Source organism: Calonectris borealis, chromosome 12 (assembly GCF_964195595.1).
Source record: "Calonectris borealis chromosome 12, bCalBor7.hap1.2, whole genome shotgun sequence".
Lineage (NCBI taxonomy): Eukaryota > Metazoa > Chordata > Aves > Procellariiformes > Procellariidae > Calonectris > Calonectris borealis.
This window is the reverse complement of record NC_134323.1, coordinates 19,175,355-19,190,841: the sequence shown is the minus strand read 5'-3', so window position 1 is coordinate 19,190,841 and position 15,487 is coordinate 19,175,355. Positions and strand designations below refer to the sequence as shown.

At 39.0% G+C, this 15,487-nt stretch overlaps 1 protein-coding gene across 1 annotated transcript in view; it reads right to left on the bottom strand.

Moving 5' to 3' along the window:
• Nucleotides 1-15,487, bottom strand: part of CDH13 (cadherin 13) — a 512,113-nt gene that overhangs the window by 28,147 nt on the left and 468,479 nt on the right. Inside the window, exon 11 of the mRNA XM_075161497.1 lies at nucleotides 6,241-6,383. Coding sequence (XP_075017598.1) covers nucleotides 6,241-6,383 — 143 coding nt within the window. The remainder of the gene's footprint in view (nucleotides 1-6,240; nucleotides 6,384-15,487) is intronic.

Genomic DNA, 15,487 nt, shown 5'->3' with positions numbered 1-15,487 from the left:
TGCATTTAAAGGTACATCAGTTAAAATTTTGAACCCTTAACTCCATCTCTGAGTATGTTTAACATCTGGAAGAGATGCCACATTTTTAATGACATTTATCCTCCTCTATGTTTAATGTAGTAAAAGTACTTATATTCCCAATTTTTTGCCTCAGTAGTTCCCTGGTGATGAGAATAGCAGGGGAAGAAGCTGGCACACTTGAACTAGATAAGAGTATCCATCTCAGTGGGAGAACATTGCTACCTGGCTTTGTGTGGGTGGTACTCCACACATGAGAAAAGTGAAGTTGATAACTGCATTTAACCAAATCAGCAAGAGCGGGTATTAGAGTTTCATCATTTGTCACCAGCAGCTGACGTACTTGAACAGCATAGGTTGTTTTTCCATGTATCAGGCAAACAAAGGTAACCAAAGTTTTTCTTCTAAAGAGATAGAAGTTACACAATGGGGACATTAACTTAAATTATCATGCCCCTCCACAATAACATGAGCGATTATTGCATAACTAAGGTAAATCTGGATATATTTTATTATTCATCCCTCTTAAAGGAAAGGGAAAAACCAATTTTAGCTTTTTTAGATTTCACACATTTTCCAGATATTTTTTAGCTTCACCTCCAAAATTTTCTTGTTTTTCTCCTCCCTTTTCTAAATTGTGACTCAAACTCTCAGAATACAGGGGAAAAAACCCATTCTTGGAGAGATTTTAGCATGACTGACCTTATGAGAAAAACATGCAGGTATTCTGCTTTATGATAGTCATCCCAAATACTCCAGTGTATAATAGAATCTGTAGGATGACACTACAACACGGTGTCCTCACGCAGCAAATCTCCTGGAAGGTCTGTTCCAAGCAGATTTCTCAAACTCGAATGATTTCTTGTCTGTATTTAACATACGTGTGTTTTACAGATATAATCCCAACAGTTGCATTGTATGCTTATGATATTGCATTGTTTTTAGCAATTAGAATTCTAAATTCAGGAAATGATCACCATTATTGGCACTTTTGTTAATTGAATGAAACTTCTGATGACTTTGCATAAACCTGACTTTGTCCCATTATGAGCTCATTCCCAGATTAAACATAGTTCATCAGACTTTAATGCGTTAACTAGGCTTCATGATATTTCCTACGCAGTGTTTAATTTCTTCTCTAATAGACGGAGACTCTGTGTCCACACAAGTCTTTAATAAAAAGAGTTTTCAAATTCTAAAGACACTACCATGATCTTTACTGAAATCAAAGGTACAGAGATAGGATATTCATTCCAAAAAAGTCCTGTTTAAAGTGAAATTTCCCCCAATAAATGTCAGACTTTATTATCTATAACATTAATACTGTGTCCATCAAATTTGCTCTTACACATTGTTTCAGTTATGTTTGGGAAGGTACAGGAACTGTTTAGATCAGAAATAACATAATTCATACTTAACTACCTTTCTCTGCAGTTAATTTAATAATGCTGAAAAATAATATCATAAAGTTAAAAAAGAATATCATAAACAACTGAATTATTTCCTGCAGTGGAATGACTCCATTTTCTATCGTCCATTTGTAATTACTGTCCTACTGGTAAAGAATAGCTTTGTGATTTACCGAAAAAAGATGTGATGGATTTATATAAAGAACTACCAAGCATGAAGCTCCTGGTTTTACTTCTGACAGAAATCTTCAACATTTTACAAATACGAAAAATGCCCTGGCACTTGTCCCTTGCACTGAAGCGTAATAACAAGAAGCCAGTGCCTGCTGAATCCAATGACAGAATCTCTGCTGACATCACTGAAAGGGTATGAAAAAAGTATCACTGTGAGTTTTGTCTTCAGCTGTCTCCACTCTTCACCCAAGATAACACACGAATGTAAGGTCATTTTAAAAAGAGGTGGTCATGGAATATGATGGGACAACAATATCTTTTCTGTAATTATATAATCTCTACATGCTATGAATACTAATAGAAAATAATATGTTTATTTACTGTTTTAGTGCATGACGAAGGTCCTTTAGCAGCAGGACAGGGAGAGAATCGGAAGGGTAAGAGCGAGAAAAACATAGGAACAAAGGAAATAATAGCCTACACTGAATGCTTTTGAAAAAAGTATCTCTGATTAAGTATGGGGTTTGTTTTCCTCTCCTCCCTTTTTGCCCCAAGTCTGTTAGCCCAAGCAAATTACTTGCTTGATTGGAAATGCCCGTGAATTTTCAATTTACCACCCTATCTCATTTGGCAATTCTTAATCCTGCCTCTGGCTGCCCTCTCACGTAAAAGTCCTAACCATATTCACTGGTATTAGATAGGCTACACTTACCAACCTGAAGAAAGAGATGGCTTTTAGTTTCCATTTTGTGGACAATGCTGTTTTAAAGAGAATGCATACAGTTACGCTCAATCTGATTTTTTTCCTTTTAAGTTAACATAACCTTCTTTTAAAGTCGTGAAAGATTTCTGTATTCATAGAATCGTTTATGTTGGAAAAGACCTTCAAGATGATCAAGTCCAACCATTAACCTAGCACTGCCAACTCCACCACTACACCATGTCCCTAAGCACCACATCTACACGTCTTTTAAATACCTCCAGGGATGGTGACTCAACCACTTCCCTGGGCAGCCTGTTCCAATGCTTGACAACCCTTTTGGTGAAGAGACTTTTCCTAATGTCCAATCTAAACCTCCCTTGGCGCAACTTGAGGCCATTTCCTCTCGTTCTTTTGCTTGTTAGTTGGCAGAAGAGACCAACACCCACCTCACTACAACCTCCTTTCAGGTAGTTGTAGAGAGCGATAAGGTCTCCTATGAGCCTCCTCTTCTCCAGGCTAAACAACCCCAGTTCCCTCAGCCGCTCCTCATAAGACTTGTGCTCCAGGCCCTTCACCAGCTTTGTTGCCCTTCTCTGGACACGCTCCAGCACCTCCATGTCCTTCTTGTAGTGAGGGGCCCAAAACTGAACACAGGATTCGAGGTGCGGCCTCACCAGGGCCAAGTACAGGGGCACGATCACCTCCCTGCTCCTGCTGGCCACACTATTTCTGATACAGGCCAGGATACCGTTGGCCTTCTTGGCCACCTGGGCACACTGCCGGCTCATGTTCAGCTGGCTGTCGACCAGCACCCCCAGGTCCTTTTCTGCCGGGCAGCTTTCCAGCCACTCTTCCCCAAACCTGTAGTGTTGCATGGGGTTGTTGTGGCCGAAGTGCAGGACCTGGCACTTGGCCTTGTTGAACCTCATGCGATTGGCCTCAGCCCATCGATCCAGCCTGTCCAGGTCCCTCTGCAGAGCCTTCCTGCCCTCCAGCAGATCAACACTCCTGTCCAATGTGGTGGTGTCTGCAAACTTACTGAGGGAGCACTCGATCCCCTCGTCCAGACCATTGATAAAGATATTGAACAGAACTGGCCCCAATACTGAGCCCTGGGGAACACCGCTTGTGACCGGCCACCAGCTGGATTTAACTCCATCCATCACAACTCTTTGGGCCCGGCCATCCAGCCAATTATTTACCCAGCGAAGAGTACACCTGCCCAAGCCACGAGCAGCCAGTTTCTCTAGGAGAATGCTGAGGGAAACGGTGTCAAAGGTTTTACTAAGGTCGAGGTAGACAACGTCCACAGCCTTTCCCCCATTCACTAAGTGGGTCACCTGGTCATAGAAGGAGATCAGGTTAGTGAAGCAGGTCCTGCCTTTCATAAATCCATGCTAACTGGGCCTGATCGCCTGACTGTCCTGTACATGCTGCATGATGGCTCTCAAGATGATCTGCTCCATAACCTTCCCTGGCACCGAGGTCAGACTGAAAGGCCTATAGTTCCCCAGATCCTCCTTCCAGCCCTTCTTGTAGATGGGCGTCACATTTGCTAACCTCCAGTCAAGTGGGACTTCCCCGATTAGCCAGGACTGCTGACAGATGATGGAAAGTGGCTTGGTGAGCACTTCCACCAGCTCCTTCAGTACCCTTGGGTGGATCCCATCTGGCCCCATAGACTCGTGTGTGTCTATTCATTTCATATTACTCTACAACAATTTGGCTTGTCATCTAATGCAATATCCCTTTTCAAGATGGACATTAACAACAACGACTAGAAAAATTAAATGGGTTTCACAGCTTTGTTAGTTAGCATTATCAGTGGCCAGGAAATAAGTTGGGGAACACCTTCCAGGGATATCATCAGTCCCAGTCACAACCACAGGGGACAAGGCAGACCCCCAGACCTACCCATTGAAATCAATTATAAAACTTCCTTGGCTGCTTTAGCCACAGAGCCTAGACTGAGACTTCAGACTGGCAGCTCCTCTGTGCAAAGACGGCATTGTTTCCCCTGCGAAGGGAAGCAATCAAACCGCAAGTGGACAGCGTGTGAACTGAAGCTTGCCTGTCTTATCACAGGCCTGCCCAAAGCAAAGCGGTGCTCCCCAGCAGGCCCCCGCACTGCTCCCCTGGCCAGGTGGGACCAGAGGCAAGTACCTGTGTATGACTTTGCCCATTGGGGTTGGGGCTCCAGAGGAGCTCTTGCTCCTCTCAACTCCCACAAATTCCACTCTTACATATTTACACAGACCAGCAGATAATTTTTCCAGTTACCAACCTGCCTCTCAGTTTAATGTGGTTCACAAGCTGTTTGATAATTAATCCAGGGGTGATACAGACCACAGGGTTAATATCAACTATTTAAGTTCTGGTATTTATTGCCATTTCCACATGTGGCTGAGCTACATACAGTGAAGTAGTACAATACTCCTGAATGATCATTATTAACACCTTGGCATGCCAGTACTAAATGCACACATGTGGTTTCTAATTACTTCATTCAAAGAAGTCAATAATGTTGGAGTACATTTGCTCCCGTGCTAACAGTACTCCAGTAAACACAATAACAGCCGCTTGAATTAGATGCTGACACAGTACCTCAACTGAACAGGATTCCCTTTCTCTAACCCACGTTAAATATCTTCTCTTGCTCTGCTGTTCGTCGCGCAGATACCTTTCCCTTTCCTCGTTTTTCCAGAATGGAAAAAATTCTGGGAATTAAGAGGGCTCACCTCTTAAGTGAGGTTCTTGGCTTAGAATAGGTAAGCAATGAGTGCTACTGCCCTAAGCACAACATAAAGGTATACCCAAAAATCCACTTTCATTCAGACTGGTTTCCACAGCTGGAAATATTCAGCTTCTTGTTTAATCTATTCTCTTTGAGGATATTTGAATCTACCTTTAAAACATATGCAACTTTGTCCTTTTGATAATCCCTCAATAATATCATCCTGACTTTTTACTTTCATTGTAAGATGACATTTCCCAGTGTACCAGATTTTAAGATACATTTAAAAAAATCTTTATCCAATAGCAAGTGAAAGACAGAAATAAGTTTAGTGCTACATTTTTCCATGGAAATTTCCTAAGAAAACTATGTACATGAATATATAAGTAAATCATCATCTCAGCAGAAATTTTTTTGTTTTACACTTAAAGTGATTTTCTTTTTTCTGTCAGGCCCTGCAAATGTTCCCCAAGTCATGTGGTTACAAAAATGTAGAATTACCCTCCTAAAAAGAATATTTTACAATTCATCACCAGGACTAAACCAGCTGCAGCTGTGAAAAAGCGTTAGCATATTAGCTGTTATATTACAGACAAATCTTTTATTTATTTTGTGCCTTTAGCTCTGGAGGTTTGGAATGTTCAGGATTTTCTCTTTCTTTCTCTGCTCCAAAGTCACTCCCTGATTTTTCAGTAGATAGTTTAATTTTGATTATATTTGACGGAAGGAACTTTAATCCACACAATATATAAAAAATATTGCATTTTAACAAGGGTTTTTACTTATGTTTTTATTGTCATTGTATTGAATAGAATAGAATTCGGCATATCAGGGATGAGTTGTTATTGGTATTTAGGTGCCTTAGGCTTACTAACTGCTTAAATATTATGAAGAAATTAACTCTGATAAAGATGATTTATTACTTTCCAAGAATGTTCATAGAGTATTTGCATCTAGCATTAAGATCGCAGTGTAGGAATAAATGTGTGAGACATAACCTTAAATTAAAGCTGTTCTAATTTTGAAGTTTTAATTCCTCTATTTTCTCTTTGTCACAATGATCTCTAATACCTTTAGGTGGCCACCTAGCAAAGTGCTGAAGCGTATGCTTAACTTTGCACGTGCGCCCTTCTGAACAGAAAATTTCGAGCAGGAAAAAAAGTCATATACTTTAATGAATATGATCCATAATAGTTACTCACCACTGTCTATTGCCAGAAAGAGAGCAGTGTATATGTTGTTCTGAACATAAGGAGATTCCCGATCCAGGATAGCAGTGGTGCCAATGGTACCATTGGTAGGGTTAATTTCTAGCCAGCCTGCTGGATCCTTGTAAACCGAATACCTAAATAAAAATACAGAAGTTGTTAACAAATTATATATTTAGACATAAAACAATTACATTACTACAAAACAATATGTCTTTGCACTCACTGGCTTTCATGAGGTGGATCTCTCAATACTTAAAAAATACAATTTAAATCTTGTGCATTCCCTTTGCGATAGTTCATTATTGTCATTATCTGACAGATGGAGATCTGGAGAGAGGTTTGGTCCATTTCTTTGGATACATATGTCCCAAAGCTTACTACAGAAATTAATATTTAAAACATTATGTAGGACCTGTTTCCTACTGCGGTGTTATACAGCCAGAGTACCTGAACACTTTCAGTGGACCTCTGCATCAACACTGGTATTTATAGACCTAATGCATCCTCTCACAGTCCTCCTTTTTCCAGACTCAAAATTCTGGCTGGACTAGGAGTTATATTTTTAATATTTTTTTTTGAGTGTTTTTCATTTTTTTCTTACAGTTAGTTATTTTGGGTGAGGCTGGAAATGTAATAAATTGTGGGGTAGCAAAAAGAGAGTTAGACTATGGATTCATTAGGTCTAACGGGAGCTGGTTATATGCAGACCTGGTTTGCATACATTTTTTCTGCAGTCTGTGATCTGTAGTTTCCTGCTTTTGATGATTTCAAATAGATGCTCAGAATCTTGGAACAGTTCAACCACATACATGTCTAAATAAGGATTTGAAAATGCTGTCTGTCAAGATCCCTCAATACCAAATTCACTGTTGTGCTTTCTTTGCATTACTTGGCACAAATATTTAGACCCTGATACTGGAAATAAAGAGATTGTGGAATTTATGCACTAAGAACTGCCCTACTTGACTGAAGTAATAAACATGAGAATGTTCATGATCAGGGCCTAATTCTATACTCAGTTAAATATATTAAGTAATATAACAACACAGAGCTGAATTAACTGGTAGCAGTTCCCTCTCCAATGAAATGTGTTAATATTTTAAACCAAAACTCCAATCATATAATCAATACTTAGCATAATAACCTATTTATCTTTTTTGTAGTGAATTGTTATAGGTCATAAACAGCCATACAATCTTCTATAGACATTTTAAATTATAAGTAATTGACATGAAACCTGTTATTGTTTAATGAGTATGTGCCTAGCCAGTGCCTCATAGTGGCATTCACCTGAAAGGTGTCCTATGTGATAATGCTGCCAAAAATAATTTATCAGTGCAACTATTTCCTGAGGGAATAATCAAAAATAACAGATTGTTAGAGGGGCAAATAAAAGTAAGTAAAATGAAATAAAATGGCAGTTGCTAGAAGAGGAAAGAATAGATTGCAGGCCAACAAAGACAGACATGGTCTCATTGAATGCTTATTTTAGAGGCTTGCTTTGGTCTCTTTTGCCCTCTGGAAAGCGGAAAAAAAAGTTGTGATTAGTTGCTAGATCCCTCTGTTAAGGAGGATGGACTGTTAAGGGATGTCCATTATCATAGCTAACAATGAGGGGGAACATGCGGCTGTCCTATCCAGCTGCCTCTGACCCCCAGTCCTCGTTTCAGACCTCTCAGTCCCGTACAACTTGAGTTTTTTCACTGTCCAGTTATTTTGATCAGGCAGAGTTTGAGATCTTTGGATTTTTGCTGGGATCTCAGAAAAGCTAGGCAGAGCCCCAGTGCTGAGCTGTCAGATGTCCGAGATGGCCATTAGCATCATTCATTATTCATGCAGCAAATTTTACTGTGTTTGAGCAGTAGGTCTGATCATTGGCCAGAGGTAAAAGAAAAACAAAAGTGAATGACTTAGTGCATGGCTCAAGCTTAAATTATGTCATTAAGACGGCACTGTAAAAGACTATTGAATGAACCGAAGACTGGATCTCTTCTGTCCCTCATCCCAGGAACTTCCCCTCCAACATTTGAAATAATGCCATGGGAAGGTGTCATTAAGCAAAGATGTTTTTTTTTTCCCCCCATGTAAGTTAGGAAAGATTAGAACAGATTTGACTTATAATAGCCTTTGAATAATAAATTTTGGGCATGGACACCATACTATTCAGTAGGAAGAAAACTTAATTGTTATAAAGGGAAAAGTTCTGGGCAAATTGGTTTCCTCATGCATAAATGAAGCAGTGTACACACAGGTACTCAGGCCTGAGAAATACAGGGCAGAAACATAGACATATTTTCCCAGCCCACAGATCAGGTATCCATTATAACTGGATTAGCTGGAGGCAGAGCAGGACTTGAATTTATGCCTTAGAAAGCACAGGGCTCCAGAATCCCTATGAATTTGCCATGTGAGCCACAGGTCCATTTAAATAAGCTGTTCTATAGAAGTTTAAGTTTGAAGATTGATAAAGTACTCTTATTTCAAAAGAATGAGAGTCCAAAGAAAAAATACTGAGTTTTGTCTTTGAAAAACAAAATCGCTTTTAGCAGAAAGCCTTCTTTTAATTCATCAGAGAAATACCTTTCTTACAAAAAAAATCATCAGTTGCCTCAAAATTTCTTTGGTGTACCTCCAGGGAAAGTGATATTATCCTACAGAAGATGAACTTGGCTAATTTCAGAGGTGCTAACAGGCAACACTGTCCACATGACTCCTGTTCTTTACCAAGACTTTGCTTCAAGCTTGAAAAATGCAATCTCCTCAGGGCTGCTGAACCAGATTGACTTTTCCACAGTACGTAGGAACACAGTGGTATTCAGGCAGCCAATTTCAGGATCAAAAAATCAATATATACAGCCATGAAAAATTCCACATTCTTATGAGCTATTACCATGTTAAAATAAATTAAAGGACAAATTTGGAAACCACAACCTTTTGGAATTTATGAGAAAAAGAGACATACTGAAAACACTTAGCTTATTCATGCTCCCCCAAAAGTCACTCAGACTTTCACCACTGGCTTCCCCAGGAGCAGAAATTATCCCTTAGGGAATATGTGGAAAAGAATCAAAGGCAAACACTAGTGCATAGTGAGACGTTCCATGAATCCAACATGTCCTTCCACTTAATAACCATTTAAACATTAATCAATACCTGAGTTTTATCTCCCGTAAAAATGTTACTAGAATAGTAACAATGCAGATCATTATTTCATTTCACTTCTTTGTTTCCTTTTTTACTGTTTTTTTTATAACTTTGCAACAAAGGTATGCACAAAAATATGAAACAAGGGCAGCCTAAACAATTCCTAGTCTATTGTAAAACTGCAAATTCTCAATTAACCCTGAAACAATTTAAGAAGATTCAACACTTCTAAAGTAATGAGAATTTAAAATGGATTGTATTATCTTCCCTGATTGCTCTACAAAGCACTGTTGGCTATGCAAATAAAAAACTGAATTGTATAACCTGTGATTTGGCACAGGCTATTGTAAAAGTAGTACTTTGTCTTTCCCACCACATTTTTTACTTATTGTAAGAGTATATTGCAGTACAGTTGATTGTTCTTTGTTCTTTTTTTTGAGGGCTCTGCTAGCAAAAGGTTTAGAATAGACTCATTAAGAAAAGCCCTATAAAAAACAGAAGTACAGAATCCAAAGTTTCACTTCTGACTTTTGATTTTAGTGGGATCTGCTGATTGTACAGCAGTTTTGAAAATCAGACCATTTTTTAGGTGGTTAAACATGAGCTTATGAGCCTGTGTGTACCTTCTCAGTTTTGAAAATCATAAGCACATTGATACATCTGTATGGATGTATACAGAACTATGTTCTCTGGTGTGCCAATTACTGTTTATTCTGGACTTATTCTACATCGCACTAGTGAAATTTAGTGCTGCTTTGTGGGGTTTCTTTATTTCATTGGGTTTTTTAAAATTTTAAACCATGCCAACAGGTTACAGTTCCCAAGGGCTTATATGACAACAGGACATGGGCAAGTGGGTGTAACCTATTTTGATTGTGACCTCCTTGCACTAGCTTCATGTTCTTGCACTATCTATCAGCCAGGTATTGCAAAGGAAGTAGAAAAAACAATTCCCCTAGACTGGAAATCGTCTGCTGCAAAGTTTAAGTATACACCTTAAATATAGACCTACAAACAGACGCAGAGAGGCTATAGATGCAGAACAAGAGAACACAAATCAAAATATGCACTTGGCCTATTTGGTGCAGAACTAAAATAAAGTAGCAAATATATGGAAATAATTTAAAATTTGTAAATGGCATCTTCCCCCTCCTGTAACACAGGAAAATAATTCAGAGAACACCTCCTGGGGTTGCTAGCAGATGTACATGGTGCCGGTGGCTGGCAGCTTGATTAGCACAGAAGATCATTATACAGAACAGTGGTGATAACACGGACACAGAAATCTAATCAGAGCCACAACCTTGCACTAGCCACAAAAAGAATTTCACAGCCGACAGTGCAATAGCCCAGGGTGTCATCGGAGAGCAGCCAGGCATCTAGGCACAGAGTCAGATGCTGCTCTTGGCAAGGATTTCCAGAGCGTGGTAGTTGCCAGACTTTTCCCATGTGGAGTCAAGGGGTCCTGGCTCTTATGCTTTAACAGAAAGAGAAGGAAGGCAAAATGAATCAGTGCCAAATCTGTGCTGAATGACACATCTGCGCCAGTTTGATGTGCGGCATTGACAGGAGTTAAGGTGAACAATTCAGTTAGGCTCGTCAGGGTGGTGGTTTTCAGCCTTGTGCATCTGGAGACTGCTCAAGTCACATTGTTCAGAGACCGTATGACCACAAAGACGCACCAGAAAAGTAATGGTACGTTGGCATTGGCCCCATGAAATATCTATCTGATTCTGCAGTTAGGTTTTGCGTAACAGGGGGAGAGACTGTAGGCAGCAAGGTGACGCTGTGGTGGACTAGTGGGCAAGGCTGGTCTGGCTGAATTAGGACTTGGAGAATTGGACTTTGAGTCCCGGCTCTGTCACAATGGAATTAGGGAAGCCCTTTAATTCATGCTGTGCCCCCAATCCATCTTTAAAATGGTGAGGATGTATTTCTGCCTTGAAAAGCTGTTAAAAGGATAAAATCTGTAAATCATTGCAAAAGGACTGAGAACATATAGCAATGAGGGGCATCAAAAGTACCAAGATAGATAGAATAGAAAAGAATAATTTGAATAGCTCTCTAAAGATGCAGAAAGATAGTTACTGGCATTTTCAAATTGTATAGTTGCTCATCTCCTTAGGTTTTTTTTAACTATGTTTAAAATAGAGTTAATCCCAGATGAATAAAAATTCACGTTCTCTGTGATACATACATCTGGATGTGTGTGTGTATACTTACTGGTCTTGGGTGAAACTGAAAGTGTCAAAAGATTGACAGTAACCATTTTCATAGTGTTTCAATCTGGCGGGAGTCAGTTTCAGAAATATAACAAAGCTTATTCATACATTAGATTTCCAAATCATATTTGCTGCTTTTATGGATCCTGGTCCCACCGACATAAGTCAAAAAATATCAGTTGAATAGACCCAATATTTCACCTAAGAAGTATAGATACACATTTGTATTTTGAATGAAAAACATTCACATTATCCACATTTCTGAGTCCATAGCAGTTCACCTACAATTAAGTAACATACTGAAGTTACCATATGTGTCTTGCTCCTGCTGGGACTATACCATATAATGGCAGTCTCTGAAATTTTTCTTGTGCTCTTCATGAACTATTCAAGTAAAATGATCAGTGGGGAACGTAACTTTGTATTGTCTGTGCCAAAGAGCTCAGCATGAGAACTCCCTTTTGCTTCTGAATGAAGAAATCGCTAAATACAGACATTATGTAATCTTTAAATCAAGCCAATATGAATTTAATCTCATTATATCAAGTCCACCTGAAAAATCAAGAGCGACTATCTCTGGAAAAAGATTCACAGGTATTTGGGAGAGACCGGTGTAGCAATTACAGCATAAATACAGGCGTCTATGTAAATAATGGTAGTTCTAAGAAGACAGAAACACTTCCCAAAATATAAATGTAACATTAAAAATCTGGATTAAAACTGCATTGTGCTTCATATGCTTTATGTACGGATGACATAATGTAGAGCTTTAGAGATCAACCTGCTTCCCATCATGCTCCATCTTTTCCGCTGTGTTATCATTACCTTTTGCCTGCACTAATTATGGCAGCATATGGCACCAGAAAGAGTAGAAAGGAAACCTTATAGCAATGCAGCAATTCTCCAGCTGAATTATATTCCAGACACATTAATGATGACACACTGCAAGTTTTCTGCTATTTGACTATATGATAACAAAGGTATTCCAGCTCCCATACTGTTTTAGGTTATAAGCTTTGGGAGAGCAACTTGCATTTCATATGTGTATATTCACAGTCTTGCACAGCAGGGTCTCTAATTGCTAACCCGTACTGAATGAAAACAATAATAGTAATTCCCTAACAAATATTACATCTAACGTTCTCTAACTACATTAACATTTGATTTTGTAAAGATGTTTTTATGCAACTTCCAGGGTTGTTTTTTTTATTTTAAAATGTTTGTGTCAGTAAAGCCATTGGAATAATGTATTTGGAGCAGTTGTGGGTTTTCACTTTTTTCAGATATTGAAAAATAATGTTGATGAATAAAATGTATTAATTTCAAGGTGCAAGTGAATATACAGGTTTGCTTTCCATTTTATACCCAGGTATAAAGCTACTGCCCAAAATCTGCTGTTGCAGCCCCTGAACACTATGTTGTACAGGTCAGTAATACATGATCCATGGTCCTTGCGTTTAGTGTGACAAAGCATGTCCTAACAACAGAAAGGAGGCATTATTAGGGATAACTAAATTCACCATATTAACAAAAAATTCTGTCAACAAAATAGAGAGATTGCCAGTAAGAGTCATATTTACCTTATCACATTAACTTAAAGTATACTACCAGTAAGCAGTTCTGGGGAAAATCGGTTATTCAAAAGGGCTTTTCATACCTCCTTTCAAGACTACTTCCTCATGTGCTTTCCTATTTGGATACCCAAATACATTTTTCTTTCTTTATGACCCTTGAAGAGCTCTACAATTTCTACTGAGATCCATATGACAGGATGTATTCACATCTTCTGTGTAGGGTATACGCTGCTTCACATCTCTCTCAGCGGTCAGCGATGGTCTGCAGGCTGACAAAGTGCCAATGCCAACCACTCATCTCTGGTGCCGTTGGCATTGGTCTGCCCTCACAGTTTTGTGCCTTCTTTTGCAACTCCTTTTAAATGAGTGCATGCAGTTAGCGTGGCAGTGTTGTCAGAACTATAAAATTACTATTTTGGGCACAAGATCATGACAATTTCAACATAACTCTGCTGCTGCTTAGAGTATTCTGTTATGCAGGCATATCTGAGTAATAATTCAAAGCTAAGCCTTTTTTTCATAACTTATTAGCAATTCAAATAACACTGCCTGAAATAACAAAAGCATGTCAACAGGTAAATGGCTGTGTCCTAGGAGAGAGGGGCAAAAACTGATGGGTGCTGTTTTTCATACATACACAAACTGCTCTGCTGTTGGCCAGATATGCAGTGCTGCCCTGGCGCTTGCTGAATCCCCTATTCCACACTGCTTTCAACACACTGCTCTGTACCTGAGCGTGTGAGCCTTGGGCTTCCCGAGGGAATGCATCAGGCAATTTCACTCTATTTATGGACATATTGACTGCTCAGTGTGCTGTTGGCAATAGGTCTATGGTTTGTACACAGGAGACTTGGCTACTAGGCAATTCAGGTATACGTGAGGGTACTGAGGATCCAGAATAAGTTTGGCAGTTTTGGGGAACTGGTAACGTTAAGTATTCATAACAGAGCTAATGAAGATCCCTGTTGAGTACTGGCAATAGGTTTGTCATCCAATGTATGGGACACCCATAAGATGCTATAACAACACATGCAGCCCTACCAAGTCAGCCAGCTGAGCTGGTTCTTTAGTTGTAGCATTTTTCTTTCACCCCTGTAATATGAATCCACAGAAGAAAAATCCTGCATTAAGCTCAGTGCTATCAATAACGGCCTGTTACTAGCGCTAGCTAATTTAAAGCTAGCCCAGATATCTGTCCACCGTGCTGAGGACACAGCCTAAAAAAGCATTTCCACTGCAGGTAAGGACTAAAAAGCAACCAGAGGATTTCATATCACAGGCAAAACAGAAGCATAAGTGCTTCAGCACAGAATGTTATTGAGACATTTATTCATCTCAAAAGCTACAGACCAGGTTATACAGGTATATAAGAGAAATGATAAAGGCAACAGTACTGGTAGCCGATTAAAGGGCTTTTTCAGATCTTTTCTGGTCACTTGTATAAATGTACATGTTGATTACTGATCCTCAAGGATCTCAGAAACTGTCTTTTACATGCCTAACTTTGTGATTCCACAAAATGATCACTGACAGACCTGGTTTGAACCTTAAGCCTGACTGCATCTGGCCAAAACCTTGACGTACACATATCCCTTGTAAACATGCTCTGTTAACACAGAGTTAAGATGCCCCCAACAATCTTCAAACGATGCTATTAAAAAGTCAGACAGGAAAAGAAATCTAAACTGTCATCTGTTTGTACTTTCCGTTCCCCATATTTGACTTACACACTACAGTTGGCAAACTAAGCATAGCCATCTTTTCTCATTAAATATATGATCATGCAAAATGCATGGTTTTGAACTTGGATCGAAATGCTGCTATTAAAAGTGTGGCTATATGTTAAATGTGCAGTAGGCTGTAAAATATCTCCTACAGTGTTCTCCTGCAGAGATTTGGACTGCTCAAATTACTTTGGCTAGATTCTTTAAAATAAAAAATTTCAAAATATACAAAGCAAATTTAATTAAAATACACTATTATTAATCAGAATAAACATATCGTTAACAAAATCTAAAACCTGAAATAAATCACATTTTCTGGCGACATTGTTGAGAAAGGTATTAGGTCAGATGTATTTTTAAACTTACTGAAGATAGAGGATTTATGCAATAGCCATTTTTCAGCTTCATGGAACAGATTTATGGGCTTGCAGACTGTCTGTATTTTCACAGGCTGGAAATGTCAACTTAGAGTACAATTTAAAAAAATAAATTAAAATCCCCATCAATGTTGTGCCACAAGTCACTCTGTGCATTTTTGGTCACTGAAAGTTCATGTTTCTCTTTGATAAACTGG